General features: G+C 39.1%; 1 protein-coding gene and 1 long non-coding RNA gene across 2 annotated transcripts in view; both read left to right on the top strand.

Annotated features, from left to right (window-relative positions):
* LOC121857728 (peroxisomal sarcosine oxidase-like) overlaps positions 1-1,995 on the top strand; it is a 29,751-nt gene extending 27,756 nt beyond the window's left edge. Inside the window, exon 10 of the mRNA XM_042353838.1 lies at positions 1,644-1,995. Coding sequence (XP_042209772.1) covers positions 1,644-1,768 — 125 coding nt within the window. The 3' untranslated portion in view covers positions 1,769-1,995. The remainder of the gene's footprint in view (positions 1-1,643) is intronic.
* A 10,004-nt stretch (positions 1,996-11,999) lies between these two features.
* Positions 12,000-25,539, top strand: LOC121857764. The gene is made up of 2 exons (XR_006087264.1): positions 12,000-12,571; positions 25,270-25,539. It is a non-coding gene; the product is annotated as an uncharacterized LOC121857764 (long non-coding RNA).
* Positions 25,540-26,275: the final 736 nt, after the last annotated feature.

Below are 26,275 nucleotides of genomic sequence, written 5' to 3'. Positions count from 1 at the left end.
CACACTCCCACAAACGCACACTCCCACACTTCCACACCCCTACACACCTACTTTCCCTCTCCCACAAGTCCTGAAAACCTCTAAACTAACACCAACTTCACCACATTGTTAGTACAATGCCACCGCCTCGTAGACTGACACACCCACAAGGTACAGTATACTCTTAACACATACCAGTGCCATCTAACCCAACCTAACCCAACCCAACCTAACCCATATCGTACTTAGTAATTGACAAAAGAAGTACAGCATCAGTGTATTAAACTATCGTCTTCTACACTACAAAGAATTTGCTCTATAACATCTTGTATGGTTTTCAGTAATTGGTGGTTAAGAGGAAAACTCAGACTTGTGAACCTGTATGATAATTTATAGACCTTAGGAGTTGATAGACTTGAATAGATTATGATAGAGGTGTATATTAATAATTATATATACCCCTGTCCTTACCGTATCTCAGGTCCATCACGCTGACATACTGTACAGTAGGTAAAACGAAACTATCCCTGCTCTGCCACTTCATTCTGCATCCACACACTCACACGCACGCACACATACACATATATCCATATTCTCTATCACCCATAAATCAACGCTTTATATAAGTCAAAACTCCACTTTATTTGATTTATTCTTTTCTTAAGCACTTCCCGATCTCCTTAGATATGTAAACTTTTTCCGTGTGAAACGTCATTTGTCTGGTCCAGTTTTGGCGTTCGTGTGTGTCGTTCGAAGCAATTTCGGGCTTTTCCTTTGTCTCTCCAAAAAAAATGTACAGTATATTTATAAACTCTTCAACCAGGATACGAGAGCACGTGGCTGATATTTTCAGTGGAGAGCGAGGACGCGTCTGCTGCTGCAGTCAGTTATATACGAGTACAGTATATATATATATATATATATATATATATATATATATATATATATATATATATATATATATATATATATATATATATATATATATATATATATATATATATATACAGTATATACAGAGAGTAGGTTCTGAGGCGTGTAACGACTGTGTTCACGAGAGCATTGTGTAATGAACGTATTCATGTTTAGATGAAACTTTGATAATCGTATTATTAATATTGTGTGTGCATGTGTTTATATGTGTGGAAATTGCCTGTGCGTGTCTGTAGAAAAAGAGAGAAAGAGTGTGTGTGTGTGTGTCTATGTGTGTGTGTGTGTCTATGTGTGTGTGTGTGTCTATGTGCGTGTGTGTGTGTGTGTCTGTGTGTGTGTGTGTGTGTGTGTGTGTGTGTGTGTGTGTGTGTCTGTGTGTGTGTGTGTGTGTGTGTGTGTGTGGTAATAGTTATAGTGTAAGTTGAAGCCTAATCCACTCTAGCATCATCCTCCACTTCATGACTGATCGTCTACGAGCTTCTCTCACCCGCCTCATCCACTCCCTTGTTCTCTCACTATTTTTGTGGTGTGTCCTCACTATTGGGGCCCCCAGGTGTTGCTCCCGGCCGTGTTCCCAACAGTTTCCCCTGGTGCGCCCTAACAATAGTCGCTTTTGTTTTACCTGCAACACATCCCTCCCATCGACAACGGCCCTCAACTCTCCCCCTCATAACGATCTGTCTCTGTTTCTCACTGTGTGTGTCTCTCACTTGTCTCTCCATCACCGACAGGCACAGGCTTCAAGATCGCCCCTACAATAGGTGAGAACCTGTGTCGCCTGGTCCTTGGACACCCGACCCTCCACGACCTCTCAGCCTTCTCCGCTTCCAGATTCTCCCCGAGGAGTAAGATGTAGAGGCTCGGTGAGGAGGGGGTCCATTACATCTGCTCCTGATACTCACCTCATTACATCACCTCTCAGTTGTCTCCCTAAGAGTAAGATGAACCACAAAGGATACGAGAAGTAGTAGGTACAGTATTATGTCTTCGTTACCTCTATGTTCCTTAACCTCAGGACTTGAGAGAATTCCAAACAAGACTTCCAGTAGTTTATCTTGTGAAGAAATATATAAGTGATTCTAACATCATTTTATTTTCCCTATTTTTCTCTTTTAGCGTTAATATGTTATTGGTGCTAAGGCAATAGCCACATACATAGCAACTGCCGCCCCCCCCCCTTCTCCAACACAGCAACTGCCACCCCACCCCAACAACACAGCAACTGCCACCCCACCCCATCCCACCCCACCAACACAGCAACTGCCTCCCCACCCCACCAACACAGCAACTGCCATCCCATCCCACCCCACCAACACAGCAACTGCCACCCCACCCCATCCCACCCCACCAACACAGCAACTGCCTCCCTACCCCACCAACACAGCAACTGCCACCCCACCCCATCCCACCCCACCAACACAGCAACTGCCTCCCCACCCCACCAACACAGCAACTGCCACTCAGGGAAATCGATGCCAGACTCTCCTGACAGGTTACCACCATCCACATCGTCTCGTCCTTCACCACAGCCACCCATCGTATAAACTCAAACACTTCCAGTCCTACTTCAGCTAAGCTAACTCCACACACACACACACACACACACACACACACACACACACACACACACTCTCTCTTCAAGTCCTCCCAACCCCACGACAATACACCTGAAACCTTCCTAACTCCCTTTAGCCTTACACGTTACACCCAGACCTTACCATCCTCCCTCAGTATACCTAGACCTTACCATCCTCCCTCAGTATACCTCGACCTTACCATCCTCCCACACCTCAACCATCCAGCTTCACCCCAGTTACTCCCACCTACTCGCCTCTCCACACTGCATTCCTCGCCAGTACAGTAGTCAGGTTGGCCCATGACTCCGGGATGACGTTTCTCCTCATGACTACAAATTTCTAAAATCTTCTGTTGTGAACCGTCGTGTCTTGGCTACTCTCCTGGACGATGTTTTGTCTCTGATCATCATCTTGTGAGTCTCAGTCCATCATACTGTGAGTCTCAGTCCATCATACTGTGAGTCTCAGTCCAGCATACTGTGAGTCTCAGTCCATCATACTGTGAGTCTCAGTCCATCATACTGTGAGTCTCAGAACATCATACTGAGAGTCTCAGTCCAGTAAAAATATAAAATAATCCAGCTTTAATGATGAGATTTTTCAGTAAAATAAACATTCTTTCTAATAAGTTCATAATAAAAATACACCTTTCTTATGTACCTTTGGTGATACAGTATTAATGTTTATATAATATGTCTTCACTTCTTTATTACGATGGTGTAATACGAGCAATCCTCCCCCTCTCCCCTCCCCTCCCAAACCCTCCCCCCACCCCTCCCCTCCCTTCCCCCCACCCCTGCTTGTTGCATATACAAGATTCCTGAACTTACTAGATAATGAAGAGCGTCCTCCATTAAAGCCAAGTTACTGGTAGCTCCCACAGCCAACTTTAGGACCTTATTCCACCCCGCCTTCAGGGCCGAATTTGAGGGAATATATTAGCCGAGTTGCAATCATGGCCGGATCTCAACCAGGAAATGTATTCACCACTTGAGGGAAGATAATACTACACCGACCAAGGTGCTGATGTCTCATAGGGTTGTAGACTGTATAGGTATGTTGCTTCAAACTTAACTCTTTGTGGATGACGACAACGGCCAACATTCTCAAAGATTCTTACGATATTTTTCTTCCTGGTTGGAGGAGAGAGAATACGATCGTCTGGTTTATTTTTTTACAGTAGGATGATGTTAGCTAAAATGGTTTCGTTATTGTTCCAAGACTTTACCTTGAACATAATGTATTATCTTATCTTCAGTTTAAGGACAAAATTATTCTGACTGTACTTTATATTGTTTACTTAATATCTTAGGAGTTATATTGTAGGATAATTATTTCTACTTAGGGTAATTATTCATGACTCTCTCTCTCTCTCTCTCTCTCTCTCTCTCTCTCTCTCTCTCTCTCTCTCTCTCGCCTGCACCCTATATTCCTTACCCTCTCCCACTGTAGTGTTCAAGGCCAGCCAACCCAGCGTGCAGGTGTTGACAGCCACCACCACCAGCATACATTAACACCTGTGGCTGGGGGTGACACTCGGAGCCACCCAATAACAGCACCACCACACAACAGCAATACACAGCACCACCGCTGCCACACAGCCACCAACACACACATCACCACACAGTACCCACCACTGCACTCCATCACCATACACCAACCACCAGACAAACACCAACACCACCACCACACGCCACCACCAAACACTACTACACAGTCCCAACCACCACACACCACCACCACACAAACACCACATACCATCACTGTCAGGGAAAAGCTAGACTAGAAGATGTGTCACACCTGACTTTTACACACACCCTGCGTTAATTACTACACCGTGCTCAGTTTCCTTCCTTCAGAAAATGGCCTGAGAGCAATTCAGGGGGAGGTTGTGTTCGCCTTCAACAAATTTTAACCATTTCACTTGGTCGTCGTGCCTACTGAGCTCATTGTTTTATGTATAGAGACACCAGGTAATTGATTAACGCGCCAGGTAAGTGATTAACACGCCAGGTAAGTGATTAAGACGCCAGGTAACTGATTAATATTATCAAAGAAGAAGAAAATGTTATATAAATGTGTTGAAAAAAAAAGTCTCCGTGATACAAATACAATTCTCTAGTTTCCTAACAAAACATCAATAAATTTAACTAAATCCAAGTAAAATAAAACATCTTATTTCCTCACTAAATATTATAATCTAACGAAATATTTAATCTAATCTAACCTTAATATACACCTGAATTAATTAGTGATGTTTTAATGTATCTTATTTATATAGCTTTCATTTCTGTATATATATTGTTGAGCTTCTTATCATACTTAATACTGTACTTGCAAGAGAATGGTAAGTGGGAGGACGTTTTACTGAAGGTGACAACACGGTGACATCTGGACCCCACACACACACACACACACTTTGCTCCCCCCTCTCTTCCTCTCCCTCTGTGGTTCGTCCCTCTCTCTCCCTCTCTGTGATGTCTCCCTCTCTCCCTCCCTCCCTGTGGTGCCTTCCTCTCTCCTTCTCTGTGGTGTCGCCCTCCCTCCCCCTTCCTCCCTCTCTGTAGTTCTTCCCCTTCCCTCCCTCTCTGTAGTTCTTCCCCTTTCTCCCTCTGTAGTCTCTTCCCTTCCTCCCTCTCTGTAGTTCTTCCCTTCCTCCCTCTCTGTAGTTCCTTCCCCTTTCCCTCCCTCTCTCTGTAGTTCTTCCCCTTTCCCTCCTCTCTGTAGTTCTTCCCTTTCCCCCTCTCTCTGGAGTTCTTCCCCTTTCCTCCCTCTCTGTAGTTCTTCCCCTTTCCCTCCCTCTCTGTAGTTCTTCCCTTTCCCTCCCTCCTCTCTGTAGTTCTTCCCCTTTCCCTCCCTCTCTGTAGTTCTTCCCTCTCTCCCTCCCTCTCTGTACTTCCCTCTCTCCCTTCCTCTTTGTGATGTCTCCCTCTTCCCCTCCCTCTCTCCTTCCCTCTTTGCAGTGCCTCTCTCCCTCCCTCCCTCCCTCCCTCACTCTCTCTTGTTCCTTCCATCCTGTGGTTCGATTTCTCTTCCATCTTTCTCACGTTAACTTTTTTCCTTTCCTCTGATATTATGTTCCCAGGATGTGCCTGGTCGCTTATCCTATATTGTTATGTCCCTTTTATCTCTTCCTTCTCCTCTTCCTCCGTTCCCCCCCATTCTCCTCTTCCTTCCATATTCTCGACTGTTCGTTTGTTTCTCCAATTTCTTCTTACATCCTCCGTCTCACTTCTCCTTTCATTCCACGTCTTCCTGCGTTTATTGAGTGTAGTATTTTTATTTTTGGTTCCTGGGCCGTGTGCTGTTCTTTCCCTGTCGCTCGTCCTCACGCTCGGCAGTAACAAACAGCATTTACTAGTCCTCCTCCCCCTGCTCCTCACCCTGCCTCTCCTCCCCGCCTCTCCCTCTCCCCATCCGTCTCCTCCCCCTCACCGTCTCCTCCCCCACTCGTCTCCTCCTCCTCCCACACATATCTGCTCGTGACAGCTTTACCCATGCCTACATTGACCTTGGCTTTACCTAAAATCAACTTTTACTCGTGCAAATAAACGCTCAGGTATTTGTTTTCCTCATCCCGTTGCCTTAAAACACACAATATTCGACCGTCGATTTTCTCGTTCTCTCGCCTGGGAAAGTTATCTAAACGTCAGCTAAAACTTTATGAGCGGCAGGAAAAAAAAAGATGGGACCGCTGACTCCTTGACTGTAATAGCGTCATGAGAGTCACTCCTGAGGACCCGAAGACCCACAAAAACTGACCACTTCAGAAACCGACACCTATTTGGTCTCTGGTGGGAGTCATGTTTCACCTACTAGTAAGTTGACTTCACTGGTTGATTTCGAGTCCTGACGAGAGAAAAAGATAATGTTGACGTGTGTTGTTAACGTGTTCCTTTTCCTATTGAGGTTTAATTCCCTTATAGTTTTTTCTTATTGGTTCTGATGCTCACTTATTTTTCCTTGGTTGGTGTTTATAGTATTATTATTTGTTTAAGTCTTACACTAATACGTCATCATTATCTCTATCTTTATTTACCTCTCTCTCTCTCTCTCTCTCTCCCCATATTCCTCCTGACTCACTAATCCTCTTTCATTTAATTATCAAAATATCATCATCCCTCCCCTCCTCCTTCCTTCTCCCTCTCCTCCTTCTCTCTCACCACGTCTCTCCATCACCATTTTTCTTCTCTACCTCCTCCTCCTCCTCTTCTCCTCGCGTACAAAATAAGTTATCACAGGTAACCCCCAAAGTCAATTTCTTTCCCCCCATAAAATAAGTCTACTTACCTGAGCCGATCGATTGGCAGGTAAGTGACGGTAAGTAGGAAAGTGACGGTAAATAGGAAAGTGAGAGTAAGTGGTAAGTGACGGTAAGTGGCGGTAAGTGTTAAGGATAGTAAGTTTTAAGTGGCAGTAAGTCGTAAAGTGATTGTAAGTAGTAAGTGGTGGTAAGTGACAGCAAGTAGAAAGTGGCAGTAAGTGGTAAGTGGCAGTAAGTGGTAAGTGGCAGTAAGTGGTAAGTGGCAGTAAGTGGTAAGTGGCAGTAAGTGGTAAGTGGCAGTAAGTCGTAAAGTGATTGTAAGTGGTAAGTGACGGTAAGTGGTAAGTGGCGGTAAGTGGTAAGTGGCAGTAAGTGATAAAGTAATGGTAAGCCGTAAGTGGTAAAGTGACGGTAAGTAACAAAGGCTTACGCCAGAAACACAATTAGAATAAATAATAAAGTAGTAAATATAAGTAGCATAAGATTAGATCCGTTAAGTGACATATAAGTAGCAAAGAATGTGAACCCAGAACAACATTGCACTTAAGTAGCATAATAAGTGAACGCGGAACACTATCAACGTAAGTAGCACATAAGTAGCAAAATAAGTGAACATGGAACACTACCAGCGTCAAGTAGCACATAAGTAGCAAAATAAGTGAACCCAGGACATAATCAACGTTAAGTAGCACGTAAGGAACAATATACGTGAGCCCGGAACACCATTACTGTAGGCAATGAAAACGAAGTATAATATCAATCGTTCCTCTTATGATTTACTTTAATCTCTCTCTCTCTCTCTCTCTCTCTCTCTCTCTCTCTCTCTCTCTCTCTCTCATTTCTCTCCATGATTATCTAATCTCTCTAATCTCTCACTAATCTCTCACAATCATTCTTAACTCTGCTTGATAATAATTACTCCCTAACATATGATCTAAGATAATCACAGCTCTCCTCACCTCCTCTGTAGTAATCCTCTCCTTAATCTCACCACTAATCTCACCACTAATCTCACCACTAATATCACCACTAATCTCACCACTAATCCCACCACTAATCCCACCACTAAATTCTATACCCGAAAAATATTATCCATTCCCCAATTCCTTCATCACTCCTCTCTATTAAAAAATAAATAAATAAATAAATAAACTTTCCTTTGGTAACCTTAAAATGGGTCCATATATTTCTCAAACTGTCCATAAGAAAATACATCACTAAATAACTCACAGTCGTAAAAGAAAGATCTAGGAGTTATTTATTTCTCACCTCAATGGTCTCCCAAACTTTGAGAATTTTTCGTAAGCAAAAACCAAGTTGTTAGTTATCTTGAGAAATGTAATTCCATCCATGATTTACAGAACGGATTTCCTCCCCATCAATTTCTTCTTCACAAATACCCTTTCCCTCTTCTCTTATGATTCCTGCAGTGTTTTTGGTATTTCTTCTTGGTATTTCTTGGTATTTCTGGTATTTCTTGGTATTTTTTTGTATTATTTCTTAGTATTTCTTAGTATTTCTTGATATTTCTTCGTATTTCTGGGTATTTTGTATTATTTCTTGTATTTCTTGTTATTTCTTGTATATCTTGTATTTCTTGGTATTATTTCTTGGTAATTTTTGATATGTCTTTGTATACCTTGGTATTTCTTAGTATTTCTTGGTATTATTTCTTGGTATTTCTTGATATTTCTTAGTATTTCTTCTTATCCAGTAACCTCTGAGGATGTTGGGCATTAACCTCGTCTCCTCTCCTTTAACATCATCACATCACTTATATTAATAACCATAATAATTGTGTACTTCATCTACATTAATCACACTGTTTACTATTTACTACCTGGAGTGTATAAAACCTTTACCTTTGTCCCTTACTCCTTGTTTATTACACACACACACACACACACACACACACACACAGGGCTCTGACAATCGCCTAACCTTCTACATCTATATACTGAAGGATCCATTGTTGATTTTCTTCCGTTGTTTTGGTCAATATACAGTACATCCGTCAGACTCCTTCCACGTCGCCTAAATATTAATTCTTATCTGAACTTTGGTATCACATCCATCACATATTGTGTCATTGTAAGTTTAATAGACTCTGCATCTTGAATCTGGGGGAGGGATGGAGGGAGAGGGATGGAGGGAGAGGGATGGAGGGAGTGAGATGGAGGGACAGAGATGGAGGGACTGAGAGAAGCAGGGAGATAAATGGAGGGAGGAGGAATGTATATATCGCATTCATCTTTCCCTCTCCTCGACACACTGTACTTTAAAAACAACATAATCAATGAACTTCCATATCAGTTGTCCAATATCGTTCCTTTATTTAATTCAACTTTAAATATAATTATCTTTATAAGCCTTTACAATATCATACCATCTTTTATTCTGAACTTCGACGTAATATTCTCCATTGCCTCTTTATCAGCAAAGGAATATTATACTCCCCATCACGTCTTTTGGTTCATCGTAACCTACATCAGCTAAACTTACTTCCCACACTTCCTTTCATCCTCATATAACCTGGAGCCACAAGAGAGAGCCACACCATCACCTCTAAAATTACTCTTGCATATTCCTTCTCTCGCTCTCTCTCTTTAAGAATGTGTGCTAAACAAACTTCAGGTTGGTAAACTAGGGTGATGGTTCTTATTTCGGTGTCTGTCAAAGCTGTCGTGAACATATACTCCTTTATGACATTTTAAAACAAGAGCTAAGATACGACACAGAAAATTATATAAATATATTTTTTTTGCCTCGTCATTGGTGAGAAGGTTCATCGATAATATTAGAAGTTGATGTAAATTTTCAGTTTGTTTACGTCTGACAACACAAAGGATACTTTTTTAAACAGGTTTTTACCATATTTATAATAATATTAACACACAGTGCTAAAACTCCTCTAACATACACATTTCTACCAGATTATAATCAACACACGACACATACTGTACGTTTTCATTGTATTTTTAACTGCAGATTAACATACAAACAAGCTCCCTCAGGCGCCCTCACACACACACACACAAACATATTTACAGACATCCTCGTATAGTAATTCCAACGTTTATATAAGAAATCAAAGTATCGAAGATCATTATTAATACCCAAAACTACACTACACCAGAGTCTAGTATATCATCATTCCGAGAGTTGACATGCAGGTGACATTTTCCCATTTCATGACCTGATTATCTGTCACGCTTTTTCATGTGATATCTTGTGGCTGTATAGGATTGGTCGGTGTTAAGAGGAAACATCATTATTCTTTTTTCTTTTATAAGGAAAGATTCAAGAAAAAGTAATCTAGTGATAAATATATTTAAGTTTTTATAATTAATCGATATATATATATATATATATATATATATATATATATATATATATATATATATATATATATATATATATATATATATATATATATATATATATATATATATATATATATATAGGTTAGGTTAGGTTAATCTTAAGCTGAAATTATCTTTGGTGGAAGAATCTCCAAGTGATCCAAATAATCCTATAACAGAGAAGACACACACACATGATCTGGCTCTCTGGGGTCACTAACACAACCTTCACCACAACCAACATACAGAAGTGTTTCCCCGTGACCTCTCACACCTGACGATGAACCTAACCTCCAGTAACTAACAATACAACAACTCTTCACCAAATACCAAAACAATTTCATTATATAAAGTTCACAAGGAAAAATCTGAAGGTCATAAGTACATTTTCCCAAAAAAAAAACTTTAATAAACACGATAAAAATCAGAAATAAACCGGGATAGATAAACCTCGACTGGATACACATAAACCTAATGATCTTTCTTTATCCATTGGTCATACAATAGGGTAATTACTCACTGTGGAAATATAGTGAAGATTAATTCATATCTCGGGTAATATAAGCTTACAGTGCTCTGAAAGAAAGAATATTGATTTAGTCAAATATTATAGTGTGTAGGTGTTTTGTGGTTAATTAATTTACAGTGTGTGGTGGACAGGTGAGGGCAGAGGGTGGGGGGTGAAGAATTAAGTGTAGAGGATGTGGCAAGCAGATGAGGGGACAGGGTGTGGTAGGCAGATGAAGATACAAGGTGTGGTGGACATTGATTAGAATTTCGAAGTATTTTTTTATTTCATTCGAGTCGTATAACCTCTTTAACGAATAGTCGGTACTTCAATATATAACACTGATCGAATATTTACGAACAATTCCCAGAGAACAGAGAGAGAAATGGCAGACATGAATAGAATAAGCGGAAGATAAAGTGGAGATAAATTGAGTAATTGGTGAATATAATAGATGAGAGAGAGAGAGAGAGAGAGAGAGAGAGAGAGAGAGAGAGAGAGAGAGAGAGAGAGAGAATCGATAGGGACAGAGAGAGAGAGAGAGACAAAGAGAATAAGAAAGAGACAAAGACAGTGACAGAGAGTGAATGAGAAAGAGAGACAGACAGAAAAAATGAGAGACAAACAAACAAAAAATGAGAGAAACGGACTCATTTTATTTAACAAGTTGCGGATGGAAAAAAAATCTCGTTGACAAGAGAAAAAGTAAAAAAAAAACGAATCGGTCAAGTAAACAAATTCTACACTGTTAAAACATCAAAAATTCTATAACATAATTTTTTGGGGATCGACATTTACCTAAAAGAAAATTCCTTCATACAAACACACCCGCAGTACTCCTTCCTTATCTCTTAACTAATTCATTGAGAATATTTTTACCCCTTTAGATATATGAAGAGCGGATACCTCCTTAACTTTACATTTTTAAGTCGATGTAATATATCTATAAATCATTAATTACAATCTTGTACAGATTATCCCCCAAAAGTTAGCCCCATAGGTAAAAAAAATTAATAATTAACCTTTATATCATTAAACTAATCTTAAACTGCCATACAAATATTAATTGATACAGAAATTAATTAATACACGTAATCCTTTCTGAATATTTCTTCGTTCATTTGTGTTGATTTTAATGATACGGATTCCAAAAATGGTTATCCTCAACTCGTCCTTAAATAAATACGAACTTTTGAGAGACCCTGTATGATATAAATAACATTAAAGAGAGAGAGAGAGAGAGAGAGAGAGAGAGAGAGAGAGAGGCAGGCCGGCCAGACCAACTCCTGATTAACGATTCAATGTTTTTTTTTTTACAATATTAATGATGTCTGTTGCAGCCTCAATTTCTCCCCCCCCCAAGCTTGTTACCCCGACCTTCAACACACCTTAAGTAATGCTTTCACTTTCTTTCCTGGGTGTGTTAAGGTTAAATTATCCCCCTGGGTCTTTGTATGTGGATGACAATGATACTTTCACCGTATAGAAGAGATAGAGAGAGAATTAGAAACACCGAATATCTTCTCATGGCTTCCAGTTGTGTTGATTTACCATCCATGTCTTGTATATGAATGAAGACTTGATATAACTCTCTTACAAGCAAACATAGAGACCCAACATCTGTTACATATACAAACATAAAGATGTTTTAGATACATAAACATGCAGACAAAGACATTTCAAACAAACAGACATACAGACGGTTCAGACACAACACATCCAAACATACAGGTACAGCGCCCGTCAAATATGCACACACATACAAACACCCAAGACACACACACGCACAAACTATCTCGTCCCCGCAGGATCCAAGACCAACCACTACTCAGATAGCAGGCGAGAGAGCCACCACCACTACCGCCTGTACCACAAAATGACAAAAGTTACATGAGCCTCGCCTGTCACTCCTGCCCCAAGAACTTAACCTCAACTCCATCATAAGAAGGTAAGTGTTTCATCCTTGTGTTATTGTGAGTCTGTGTGTGCCTTACTTACTTCCTACTGGACTCCTGAGAAAAATAGAGCAATTACCATTTTAGTAGAATTTTGATGGGAGGGAAAGGCTTAAAATTGATGATGATGATGATGATGATGATGATGGAGGCTGTGGTTAATTGTGAATAATGATGATGATGGGGGCGATGGTGAATAATGATGATAATGGTATTCCAAAACTCAAGACATCCAATACACACTAACCTCCTCCTGAACACGTCTGCACTACACTAGGTCAACCCACCAACATAAAACTTAGCCAGAAAATGGAGCGAAGTTGAGGCCAAGTTACCGTCTCCGAGTTTGTCATCAATAAGTTAGTGGCATGAGGGCTTTTTCCCTTAGTCCTTCCTTCCACCTACTGCAGCTGTCTCTCCGTCCTTTACAATGATGTTCCTGTCTGTTAGCTGTCCTTACTTTACCGTCACCTGTAATATTCGTCAAGTCTTCTATGGTTATCGTCTGTCTCTCAAACTGTCCGCCAAGTTTGTCCTACCTGTCAATCACCGTCTTCGTCTGTGATGACTATTAAATTTCTATAAAAAAATTATCATCTTGGTGAGTATCATTCAAGGATAATGTACACCGTAGTAATACATTATAACATCAACATCAAGACCATAGTTGTTGAAGCACAGTAAAACATTATAACATCAACATCACGACCATATTCTTCATATACAAAAACCATCATCTTATAAAATCCTCCTTCCTCACTGTCTACAATAAGCCATTTGTATATTCAATGAGACATCTGACCCATATGTCGCCATTTCCTGTAAGATCTTGAGAATGAAACTTTAATCCATTGGGTCCTCAAAGGGTTAAACCATCGTCCTCAATGGGTTAAACCATCGTCGTCAAAGGGTTAAGCCATCGTCCTCAAGGGGTTAAACCATCGTCCTCAAGGGGTTAAACCATCGTCCTCAAAGGGTTAAACCATCGTCCTTAGAGGTTTAAACCGTCGTCCTCAAAAAATCTACCACTTCTAAGTACGAAAAGTTAAAATACATCGTTGCTTTCGAATAAAAGTCTCAATCGCGGTACAACTCCGAAAGCAAATCTTCCCAACAATAAAAATGTTAATTGGATCCTATTCTTTCCCGACGTCAACTTTTTTTATGAAACACTTTTAAAATCCCAAGATAATGAACTTACAGTAAACTTCCATACGGGGGAGAAAATGTATCCCTTAAAAAAAAAGAAAAAACACGAGAAAAATGCTGTGTTTTCCTTCGTGGAGTACAGGAAAAAAACATACACAGGTGGAAGGTAGGGGGTGGAGATGGGGGAAAGTGGGGGAAGGTTGAGGGGAAGGTGAGGAGGGGAGATACGGTTGGGAGTGTGGGGGGATGGGGGATTGTTTTAGGCAGGATTAATCATTGGATAACATCAGTACAGAATTTCTCTAACAATTTCAGATCTTTGTGTGTGTGTGTGTGTGTGTGTGTGTGTGTGTGTGTGTGTGTGTGTGTGTGTGTGTATGTTCTTATTCTTAGGGCACTACACTCTCTTTCCATCCAATATCAGAGTGACTTTGGTTTGTTTATTCTGACTATACCAAATATATACCAAATACAGCTTCTTTGGGTCGGTCTAATAAGTTGAAGCCTATTTTTATCTTTATTGTGGATAACTAGTGATGAAGGAGGTGGTGAGGGTGGTGATGAGGGCGGTGGTGGTGGATACTGTAAGAGAGGTGGTAAGGGAGGTGGTGAGAGAGATGGTAAGGGAGGTGGTGTGGGAGGTGGTGAGGAAAGTGGTGACGAAAGTGATGAGGGAGGTGGAGAGAGAGGTGATGAAGAAGAGAGGTGGTGAGGGAGGGAGATAGTGAGGGAGGGAAATAGTGAGGGAGGGAGATAGTGAAAGAGGTGGCGAGGGAAGAGGTGATCTATCAATGTGGGAGAGGCAACGGGAGCCAGTTTGATCCTTCAGGAAACATTACTCACCACAGCCGTCACTCAGCCGCACGACACCACAGCATCTATGATTTTACCGAACACTGTCTTCAGCAGGTGAGGTGTTGCTAAGGATCTTGGGAGCACTTGAACAACCTTGAGATACAGTGAAGTTGTAAGTGAAGCAAATTTAGTCAATTCTGAATACCAACAGCAACCGAACACCTGGTGATTTGCGTTACCAATAAGAAAATTTGGTACTGTGTTGCCAGATCTTGATGGACGATTTCCTCACGACTGGCATCAAAAATATATATCAGCATCGAGATATTAGGATGGTGCCTCTCCTACATTACCATATAGGTGAATAGCGACAATATATATTAACGTTATTTACACAAAACAACATCTTTTCAATCCTCGTTAGTTGGTCGAGAGTGGGCGGGATACACAATGCAGTATATGTTAAATGTCTGGAGGTAATAACAGGCTTGGAAATAAATAGGACTCTTTGTTACAGGTGATGAGTCAGCCTTGGGATAGTGAACAGGTGTAGATGGTGAACTAAATTAGGGAGAGGAGGAGAGAAATATACCATGAAGTTCGACAAAAACAAACAGTTTATATGGAATGCACGAACAAGATGCTGTTGTGAGCTAAGTTTATTTTAGAATTATTTTAAATATTAACCAACAAAGGTCTTGATGTTGATGTTATAATGTATTACTGCGCTTCATCAAATAAGGTCTTGATATTATAATGTATTACTGTGCTTCTACAACTAAGGTCTTGATGTTAATGTTATAATGTATTACTGCGCTTCAACAACTAAGGTCATTAAGTATATATTGTTCTCCTATAAACAGAATAAAGTTTTATAGGAGCAACTGTTATAATTATGATAGCATAAGTTATATTAACATGAGGTCAGGATGGACGTCTATAGCCATGTTAAGAGGTGTTTTACGAATAACAGTCACGAAATTAAGAAAGAATATCCGTACTACATGAATTTCTGGATAACATGAACTTCCGGATTGCATTTTAATTCTGGATAACATGAACTTCCGGATAACATGCATTTCCAGATAACATATATTTCCAGATAACATGTATTTCCGGATAAAATGATTTTCCGGATACTATGAATTTCCAAGCACCATGAATATCCGAACATCATTTAAACAAGGTAGACTCAACTAAACTCATTAAAAACCTGAAAATATACTGTATGTTATCGAGTCACTATGCACCAAGCTACTGTGCGCGTTTTAACTTCTGAAGACTATTCCAAATCTTCTCTATCTCTTCTCTATAAGACCTAACTTTCACGAGGAATATGACCATGCTTGAAACATTGTAAAAAAAAAGTTGAGACAAAACAAAGAAATGGTCTATGATTCCCCTGATATTGAATTATATAGCAAAAAAAAGGGATATAATTTATTGGAATTTAAAATAATTCTCAAAAAGAAATTATCTTTGCTTTGATTTACAGATCTTGAAAGTTCAATCACTGTCAGCGAATTAGACGAAGTATTTTCAAACTTTTATATTATTGTTTGCACCAAGTTTGTAGATATTTTCTCAAACTAGATGCATTAAATATGTCTGTATATGTCTAATATGTATTTATATTAATACTGTGGGAAAATTATGATTTGGGAAAGGAAATTCTTAATACATGAACATTACATTATACAACAGGTGTATCATGTAAAGGAAGCACCATACAGCATCATACAACAGCTACATCATACAGCAGCTGCATCATACAACAGCTACAGCATACAACAGATGCATCATACAACAGCTGCATCATACAACAGCTACATCATACAACAGCTGCATCATACAACAGCTTCATCATACAACAGCTGCATCATACAACATCTGCATCATACAACAGCTACATCATTAAGAAGTTGCATCATACAACAACTGCATCATACAACAGCTGCATTATACAAATGCTGCATCATACAACAGCTGCATCATATAACAGCTGCATCATACAACAGCTGCACCATACAACAGCTGCACCATACAACAGCTGCATCATACAACAGCATCATACAACAGCATCACACAACAGCTGTATCATACAACAGCTGCACCACACAACAACTGCATCATACAACAACTGCGTCATACAACAGCTGCACCATACAACAGCTGCACCATACAACAGCACTGCACCATACAACAGCTGCATCATACAACAGCTGCACCATACAACAGCTGCATCATACAACAGCTGCATCATACAACAGCTGCGTCATACAACAGCTGCATCATACAACAGCTGCATCATACAACAGCTGCATCATACAACAGCTGCGTCATACAACAGCTGCATCATACAACAGCTGCATCATACAACAGCTGCATCATACAACAGCTGCATCATACAACAGCTGCATCATACAACAGGCAAAGTATATTGAGAAGTCGCTAATATATCTGCCTCTGTTTACACTTTGTATTTATTAGGTTATTTGAATATATGTCTACCTCTTTTATGTATAACTGTCTGTCTTACTGTCTGTCTCTCTGTCTGTCTGTCTGTCTGTCTCTCTGCCTGTCTGTCTTTATCTGACTTTTTTTCCTCCTAATCACATTCACACATAGGCACGAGGCTAAATGTCACAGGTGAATATCTTTTTTTTTACAGCCACTACACACAAAACACACACACACACACACACACACACACACATACACACACACACACACACACACACACACACATACATACATACACACATACATACACACACACGCGCACACACACACATATATATTAAAAGATATGTCAAGGAATTTTGTTTATCTAGTGTATATGGCCCAGATACTCCCAAGCATCTAACAGAACAGGATATTAGAAATCTATGCTTCCCCGGTGCCGATTTCAACCCCATCAGATGAATTACAAATTAACACATATAAACTATTCCTTTCCTACATCTCCATCTCTAGGCAGCCATATGTTACAATTAATACAACAACAACGAGAAATTATAGAAAGCATTGTAATTTATGTGTTCACTTAAGTCGAGTTAGTTTAGAACATGTAAGGGAATTGATGGAAGGAACACTTGACAATATCACCTGAGAGACAAAATATAAATAATTATATATACATTGTCGCCACCAATTTTATTTTCACGGTATTGACCTATGTATGATAAGGTTACTACTATCCACTATCGCCAAAATAACATTAATATAACAATAGACTTCAGTCGCCTGTTTTGTACACTATAAATTTATTCTGTTACATTGTGTTAAAGTCGTGTGTGTGTTACACTGTTTTGTTATTTCAGTATGGTCGATAATGATACTGTGTGTTGTATTATGATGTTTTATACTGTGATACTATATTATTGAAAGTGAAATTATTTATTTAAAAACAGCAGAAGAATCACATTGTATTTTTATATGTCTAATTTTATACGAAAGTGATTCTATAGACAATAATACATATATCTAAAAAAATACAAGTTAATATTTTACATAGAAGCAAAATTACTCAAAAGCAAACCAATTATAACGTGATTCATAATTCAACTGTGTCCTTCTGAGTTTCGACGCCTCTGTTTTATGATAATTTAGTTGGGAATGAAGAAAACTATTGGAAAGGATGGTGAATATAATGTAAATATGCGATAAATGCCAAGGCGACGGTGTGTTGTGTAGTATAGCGTCCTATAAACACGACCCCTTTAGAGATAAAAACCTGGCTGGTCGAGCAAATATCTGTTCATCATTTTATGTAGCGATGGTCTTAATGTTGCCCCAAAAAACATGAATATACATAAATTTTAAATCCTGTGGTGTTGAACAAAGTATTAAGGGATAATTTGTTTTTATTACAGAAAGTGGAGTAGCTTGTGTTGTTTTACAGAACCTTCCGAAACACCAGAACAATTTCAGAAACTTTTAAATGAGTTGTAATCTTCGCTTTGCTGTAGAAAATTAACATTAACAACAAAATTACAACTGTTCATTCTTTTCAAGATCTTTCAGCAATGATTTATCTACGGGTAACTCACGATTACGGAACAAAGATTCGCAAGGTTCAAACAGTGTTACAGGCGACAGTGGCTGCCACCAGATTCATCAAACTTCACCAAATATGTCTTAGGAATTAATGCTCTCTCTCTCTCTCTCTCTCTCTCTCTCTCTCTCTCTCCTGCTAGCCAATTGATAACATACAACGTTACCTCCCATTGATAGTGTTTGATCATTCTTATCCAGCATTTATTAATATTTACTGCCAGTCGATCTCGTGACAAAGCGTTTGCTGTTATCAGGTGTTGACAACAAACATTCACCTTCACCCTGTAGTTTCTGGATCATTAATATTCACAATGAACCAGCATTTGGAGCGAACACTCGTCATTAACCAGTGTTTTAGTTAACAAACATCACCTCCACCCAGTCTTTACACTACACGGGCAGTAAACAGAGAGAGGCCCGGTGGTGTTTAAGCAGGAGATACGTAGGAGCATCCACTATATCAACATGGCAGGCCCCAATGTTGACATAATAAACATAGGTCAATTTCTGACAAAACGAAAGTGTTACAACTAAAACATTTTCCTCAACAATAAATTTGATGACTGCCGTGTTTACGATGGTGGCAAGCGAGCGTAACAGTGTAATATCCAGCCGCCCCCACTAGCTAACAAGTGCTGAAGCTAAAATACTGTACCAAACGCTCCAGGCTGAACCCATAACACTTAGCTTGCCGTCACAGTGAGCTAACATAACAGATAAAACACCAGCCGTTTTAGCAGTGATTGTAACAGTGAAATAATAAGAAGAATCTCAAATATAACAATAACAACTAGTGCTAATTAATCAAGCTTTATGGTGTTTTCTGGTGTTTATGTGCATAGTAATAACATTAACAACAAACGGTACAATAAACTAACAAGCCTCAGTGGCCAAGTGAGCTATGTGCCTTGTTTACTCCAGAAGGTTAAGGAGTAAGGTCAGGACTAAGTATTAGTTAGACCTGTAGTAACACACACACACACACACGCACACACACACACACACACACACACACACACACACACACACATCTGGATATATCAACAACCTCACACCAACAGTACAGTGCAAAGATTGACGATTAACCCACAAGTGATATAGAAAAGTGGCAATTTCAACTCGAAGGAAAAGCTCAAAAACACAGCAATACTGATTGTGACTGGATCTGACCTAACCTGACCTCACAGCTTCACCTGACGTAACCTGAAGGATGGAGCACACCTGCATTGCCCCAAGCTACTGTCCTGGCCACACACCAGCCCATACGAGCACGAACTGATTGCTACAAGAACAGCCCAGTCCCAACCATTGTAAAAATTAGCAACACCTAATTATTATATGTCATATTTGTATCACTTATGTTACTTGTACATCATTTGTAAATCAAGAGACCCATTCCCCAATTATGTAATTGTATATTTTCAGCCTTCCGGCTGCCATGCTCTTTCAATAAACCGTTAATTATTATTATTATTACACACACACACACACACACAGATTGGGGACAATTAACCCGTCCTTGATTTTCGTCTGAATGAAATAAAATCGCCTTCCTAAATGTTTTAGTTTGTCCTCTCTTTCACTACGTTTTCTGTTTCATTCCTTTTTCTATTCCATTCCATTTTCTGTTTCATTACTTTCTCCATTTCAGTCTATTTCATTTATTTTTAGTTAAGTGATCATTACCGTGAAAAAAGTAGGTAAATTAAGAACATAAACTGATAACAACAAATCGGGGTTTAGATTCCGTAGCTGTGATGCACGGAACTCTATATTGGTTCCTATATATGCCGAACAGTGCAAAAAAATTATATACTTTTCTCGATTGCGTTTTCGTCGGACTTGTAAGCATGTGTTGTTGTAAGATGGCGTCTCTCTGTGAAGGATGTTCCTTGGCGGATTAACGTGTAATTTGACCGACTATTGAGAAAGTAGCCGCAGCTGTTGACATCTTCAGAGTTCATAGTGTTCTCCCTTCTTCAGTCAAGTGTCATGAAGATCGACACACTTGGTATTGCAGTAAGAGACAGACACTTTATGCCACCTACTATATTGTTAGTAATTGTGGTGGGTCGCATCTCATATTAACTACTCATTTACGACGGAAATAAAGGTCAAATTCTTATGAAACAATGAAATACACTGTAAAAGCATATTAATCCATAGTAATTTCCGTGCATGACAACTTCGGAATATTTACCCAAATCGGAAATCTTATCAACATAGCTAACAATGAAATCCAGGAGACGAAACAGTGAACGGTAGTCTCAGATAACTCAATACACAAACCAGACAATAATCTTTTCATTACCAAGAGAATTTGTAATAGTCGTCACTGCTTGTTTCACGTTATAGCTCCTGTCAGTCTGGTTTATATATTGTTGGATTTATTTTACCATCAAATTGTGGGTCCAGTCGTGAAGGTCTGAACACGGGGTATCCCTCGTAAGTGAAGGAGTAACAATATACTTCATTGGTTAAATTAAGCTAAAAAAAAATAAACAAAAATATTAAAACTATCATGAGAGAATGGGTCAGTCAGAGTCAGTCAACGAACGAGTCACCCCGCCAATAAGTCACCCCGCCAGCAAGTCACCCCACTAATAAGTCACCCCGCCAGCAAGTCGCTCTGTGTACCCGTGTAGCTTGGCGTGACAACCACAGAGTTATTCAGTAATTGTCCTAAATTGATATGTTTATGGTTCCTGACACCTTGAGGGCCACTATTTACCAAGACTTTAAAAAGGTCAAAGGTGAAACACATTGTTGTAGTATTATTGTTGTAGTGAACATGAATTAGTGCTTTAGTGAACATGTAATACTGGAATCATCATGTTTATCCAACTAATAAGAATCATGGAACTATCCACTATGCATCAACGAGCTATCGAACGAACATTCAAACTGCCATCCAATACGAGAACACAAAACCGACAAACAGAGATGTAGAACTACGATGTCAACAAAACCATAAAAAATAACTTCAGGGGGCAATATATCTCCTCTGAATTACCGATCTATCACAAATGTGTAAGGAATTAAGTCAGCAAATCTGGTAGAATGGCAAGATAATTTCCTGGATGGAACAGTCTCCCTCCTGGTTATCGGGGAAGACATTTGTTAACTTAAGATATCGTGGCATTGACAGTTAGGATCAGTGTGTGTGTGTATTTGGCTGTGTGCGCGTGTGTGTGTCTGTCTGTCTGTGTGGGTGTATGAATGAAAAAAAATATTCTTAACACACATTACAAATTAATACCACAAGCAAGTATCCAATAAATACACAACAGCTGAGACAAGTTCCAAATCATTCCACTAAATCTTGTAAGAGTTGATCACGTAACAGAATTTATACACCTGTGAAAAATACAACAGGGGATACGAAAAACTCATGATATATAATTTTCGAAAAACCATCTAATAAATCCATTACAACTCAGGAAAAGATCCATTACATATATAACAACTGTAGTTAACCTCAACTAAATTTGCTAAAACCTCTCAAGGAAACGGTAACCTAAACTGTATGCTTGATATATGGAACCCGAGGATACAGGTCTCTGGTGGATGGTTCAGTACTGGTAATCAAAGAACACTCTCTAGTTGCCAGTACAAGTGTTCCTCTAAATGATAAATCAACACAACAAAGCATCCAAATCCCTGTGAACCAGTAATCTTAGCGCAGAACACCCAGAAATGTTTTATTCGCAGTTGACCTGTTAATCTAACATCAAAGGAAGCTGCCATCATGAGTTACTGAGTCTGGAGATGAAGCAACTCATATAAGATCAACAGGAAGCAGCGACAATGTAGACACTGGGATGTGTGAAGTCAGTGATCAGTCGGACCTAATGGTGGAGGCGAGGGTCGATCACATGTCGTCACTAAATGACTACACTCCATCTCTGACTTTTTTTAGCTGAGGAAGATTTTAAGCCCAATCCATTAATAACAAAAATAAGTTACCCGCCTTGACAATAATACTATCATTAAATTTAAAGGCTGAGAAACGTCAAAATTTCAGCTATTGGGGTCATCAAATATCTCCATCTCGACCCCTTTAGTGTAAATAGCTTAAACAGGAATCTCTACCGTCGTCTTCTGTAACTTAATGCTTTCAGACTTTACCGTAATATCAGTATAATGAAATGTACCATATTAAATTAGCTTTTTATTCCTTTACTGTATTTTAGTAAGATGTTTACACTGTACACACAACATAACAGCGCCATCAACTATCACGAGAAACAAGACGACTTTCCGGGTTTTTGTTCATCTTGTAGTAGATTCTAATATTTCATGCAGATTTAATAGAACCAGGCAAAAAAAAAAGTAAACATTCTTAGTTCCAGTAAATTTGGGCAGGTAGTTTCTGAGTGGAAGTAATGGAAAAAATAAAGTTATGGGGGTGAACAACGGCTGCTTGCCCAGGATACCCCCCCCATATACTTGAATCATAAACAGCGTCAACACAATAGTTCCTGGTGCTGTCTTGCTCTCTAATCCATAACAACACACTTCGTCCGCCGTTTACTTGCAGCAGCGATCTTTTAGGATATGAGCTAAAATTACAACTGATGTGACATTAAGCGAGGTGTTTCATTATAATTATCACCCAAGGCTAGAAAACTGAGCACCGCTTATCACTGTTCATTCTCTCCTCAACTCAAGTTTGTTTGTTTTTTTTATTGAAAGTCATTTAACGTTATTAATTTTCCATAATCCCTGTCGTTGGATGTAATTAATCACAAGCTTTTTATGGCGTAAAAATGTGAATATTTTACAACATCGCTGAAGTGTGGGCGACAGTACACTATTTTTACTGGATGAAACAGACAGCTGACGTGTGCTCTACAGTTCTGCCATTTGTTATTGTAGGAGTATCACTGGCACCTTGTTTTTGCTTATTCATCTTACTTATGCAAAGGGCACTATAATATTTCCCTTTACACTGAGAACACCCTTTTTCCTTAGGGTTCTTTAACCTTTTGTCCCATGTTACAGGATGTTGAAAGGTAACCTGTACGTAGTTTCAAAGTCTTAGTCCTATTAACCTTGGATAAACTAGTTTTATATTTATACCAAGAATGGTTAGGATGCTGAGAGAGTGTACATACAAATCCATTCTTAGCCACTACTCCAGTACTATTCACTACAAATGAATCAGGTGCTACTCTATTGTGGCCGTACCTGTGATTTGTTGTGAATCATCTAAATTAAATACTTCTTTTGGTAAATCTGGATAAACAAATCTAGATTAAGTACATCACCAATATCTCCTTCAATAATTTCCTGAAGGGGAGATGGTAATTTACTACTGTATAAAACCTTTAAATCCAGTTGGAGTGAGAGCAAAGATTCAATAAAAAATTCAAATGAAGCACAAAATTGCTTTAATTCATCCGTGGAGGCAGAAAAGCTCGGTAAATTTAAAATCTTCAAAACATAAGCTGCCTTTACCCTGTTATCATTGTCGTGTATCTGTTGTAATAAACTCACAGAAGAATCATTGCCAGTAGCGTCTAGAGAATACCCATCATTTGTTTTTGCTTCACCTTCAAGATGAACTTTTTTTATGTTAATTTCTGAATGTTAAATCCTGGGTGTCATAATGTAGTGCATCTGTATAAATCCCAAAATTCTAACCATTTAGTACAATCAGCATCGAGAGTGAGAAGTGTAAGAGTAGGTTATCTTACTGTTACCTTAGACTTAACTGGGGTTTGGGCATTCCTAACCGGTGTATTTACTGTATCGGGAAACTTAGTAAGAATGGTATTTACTTCGCATATATACAGAGTACATAGGATTTGCTGCCTTCTTCTCTAAAGCCTCATCGTTTGTTATATCATTCACTCACCGTTGTATTCTTTTTTTTTTTTTAATAATTTACAGACTAACACGTTTTACCTTCAATGTGTGCAGGAGTGACACTATCAAGAAAGTTTATAATATCCTTAATTAACTTACTAACAACACCCTTTATCTCCCTATTAAATTCCTCAATACTTCTCATATCTGACATCGTGACGAAAAACAACTTAACTGTAATTTATTCATCAATGTACAATAGAAGTTAAGAGAAACAACCTGTAGAGAACTAACGCCATAATAAGTGTCCTGGTTACCCAAAAAAAATCATACGAATATACAAATTTATTACTGATGAAGGGATAGTTGTCCAAGTCCTTAAAATATACTATTGCCACGCGGATTATACTATTTCAGACACTTTACTTTTACTACGAACCCTCCCTCCAGGCACGTCAAAGAACTTCAGAAAATAGTTCGAGCAAATAGCAGGGCAAGGAATATAAACCCGGCTTGTATATAGGCCGAATAAAATAACCTGTTCAGTATTACCCCCACCTGTTCAGTATTGTCCCCACCTGTTCAGTATTACCCCCACCTGTTCAGTATTGTCCCCACCTGTTCAGTATTACCCCCACCTCGGCTCGGGGACGACTACAGGGCCATCCAGTACAAGAATTAACCCTCTTGTGCATATTATTTTAAATGATTTATACAATGGCGAGAAATCCTCAGTCTACCCCTACGCTTTACGACACACAACTGACAAATGAATTTCAGCAGTTTTGTTCGACATGGTAAAAAAAAAAAAGAAATATTTTGTAGATTCGATTGGAAGGACGCAGCCCTGAAGCCCTCCATTTTTTTATATTTCCAGGAAGAAGCAATGTCAGCCACAGTGATCCATCAAAAACTGGAGCTTCAGCCTGCAGCAGATATTCCTCGGTTACCTTACACAGAGGAAATACTGTACAAGGTTATCGAAAAAGAATGTCCAAAAATTAATATAAAAACATTTAAAATTTGGTGGTCTTTTTCGATGGTCTTTATATATCATAATTTTCTCAATACTCAGTGATTACGAGCTGTGTTCCAGACCAGTGTATAATATTCATCTTTCAGTTAAAATAAAATTCTCTAACATTTACTATTACGCCCACAGTTGTTCCTCAGGATAACGCAAATTACACAAGAGTTGTTCACTGAAGTGTTCATTGATAGAGGGAGTTGCCCGCCTAATGTATGAGTGAAGACGTGTTTGTTTTTCATCAAGATTCAGTTCTGCTGCGAATTTGCTTAAATGCATCTGGTTGTTTGGGTCCGCTGAGCCTCTCAGCCTGGCAAGTTTAAGCAGAATATGAGAATCCTGAGGTGAAGGTTTGATAAGTGTTTACCTTTCAAACGTAAACAAACACCAGCATGGCGTCAGTCAGAGTAGGTACAGAGAATGTATCTTTTATGCCAATCCTAAGGTAAAAGTTAAATGATTTAGTGTTAACGCCTCTGATTAAGTGTGTTTAGAGAAATACGATCGGTCACGGATTATTTTCTCTGAACTCTGGGAAAATACTTTCTTCTTCCCCTCTCCTACCCATTATTTTGTCTCATTAACGTTTACCAGGTGGAGATATTTTAGTTTAATTTAGACAATCAAACACTTACCATGAAGGAGAGGTATATGTTCCGGGCCCTTATACGCTCGTGGGCCCCATATGAGTGTGTCCAACTCACAATGAAGTTGAACTGTTCTCATTTTCCCACAATCATCAATCATGAAGAGAGAGGGATGTGTGGGGGAAGGTACTGAACCGGTTTGTATATCATGAAAAATTACCCTCTTTTATACGCAGTTCACATATAACATAGGAATATATACCTCAATT

The sequence above is a fragment of the Homarus americanus genome, unplaced genomic scaffold (genome assembly GCF_018991925.1).
Source record: "Homarus americanus isolate GMGI-L3 unplaced genomic scaffold, GMGI_Hamer_2.0 scaffold16712, whole genome shotgun sequence".
In the NCBI taxonomy this organism is placed as follows: Eukaryota; Metazoa; Arthropoda; class Malacostraca; order Decapoda; family Nephropidae; genus Homarus; species Homarus americanus.
Note: the sequence above shows the minus strand (reverse complement) of the source record. Positions and strands in the feature narration are given on the sequence as shown.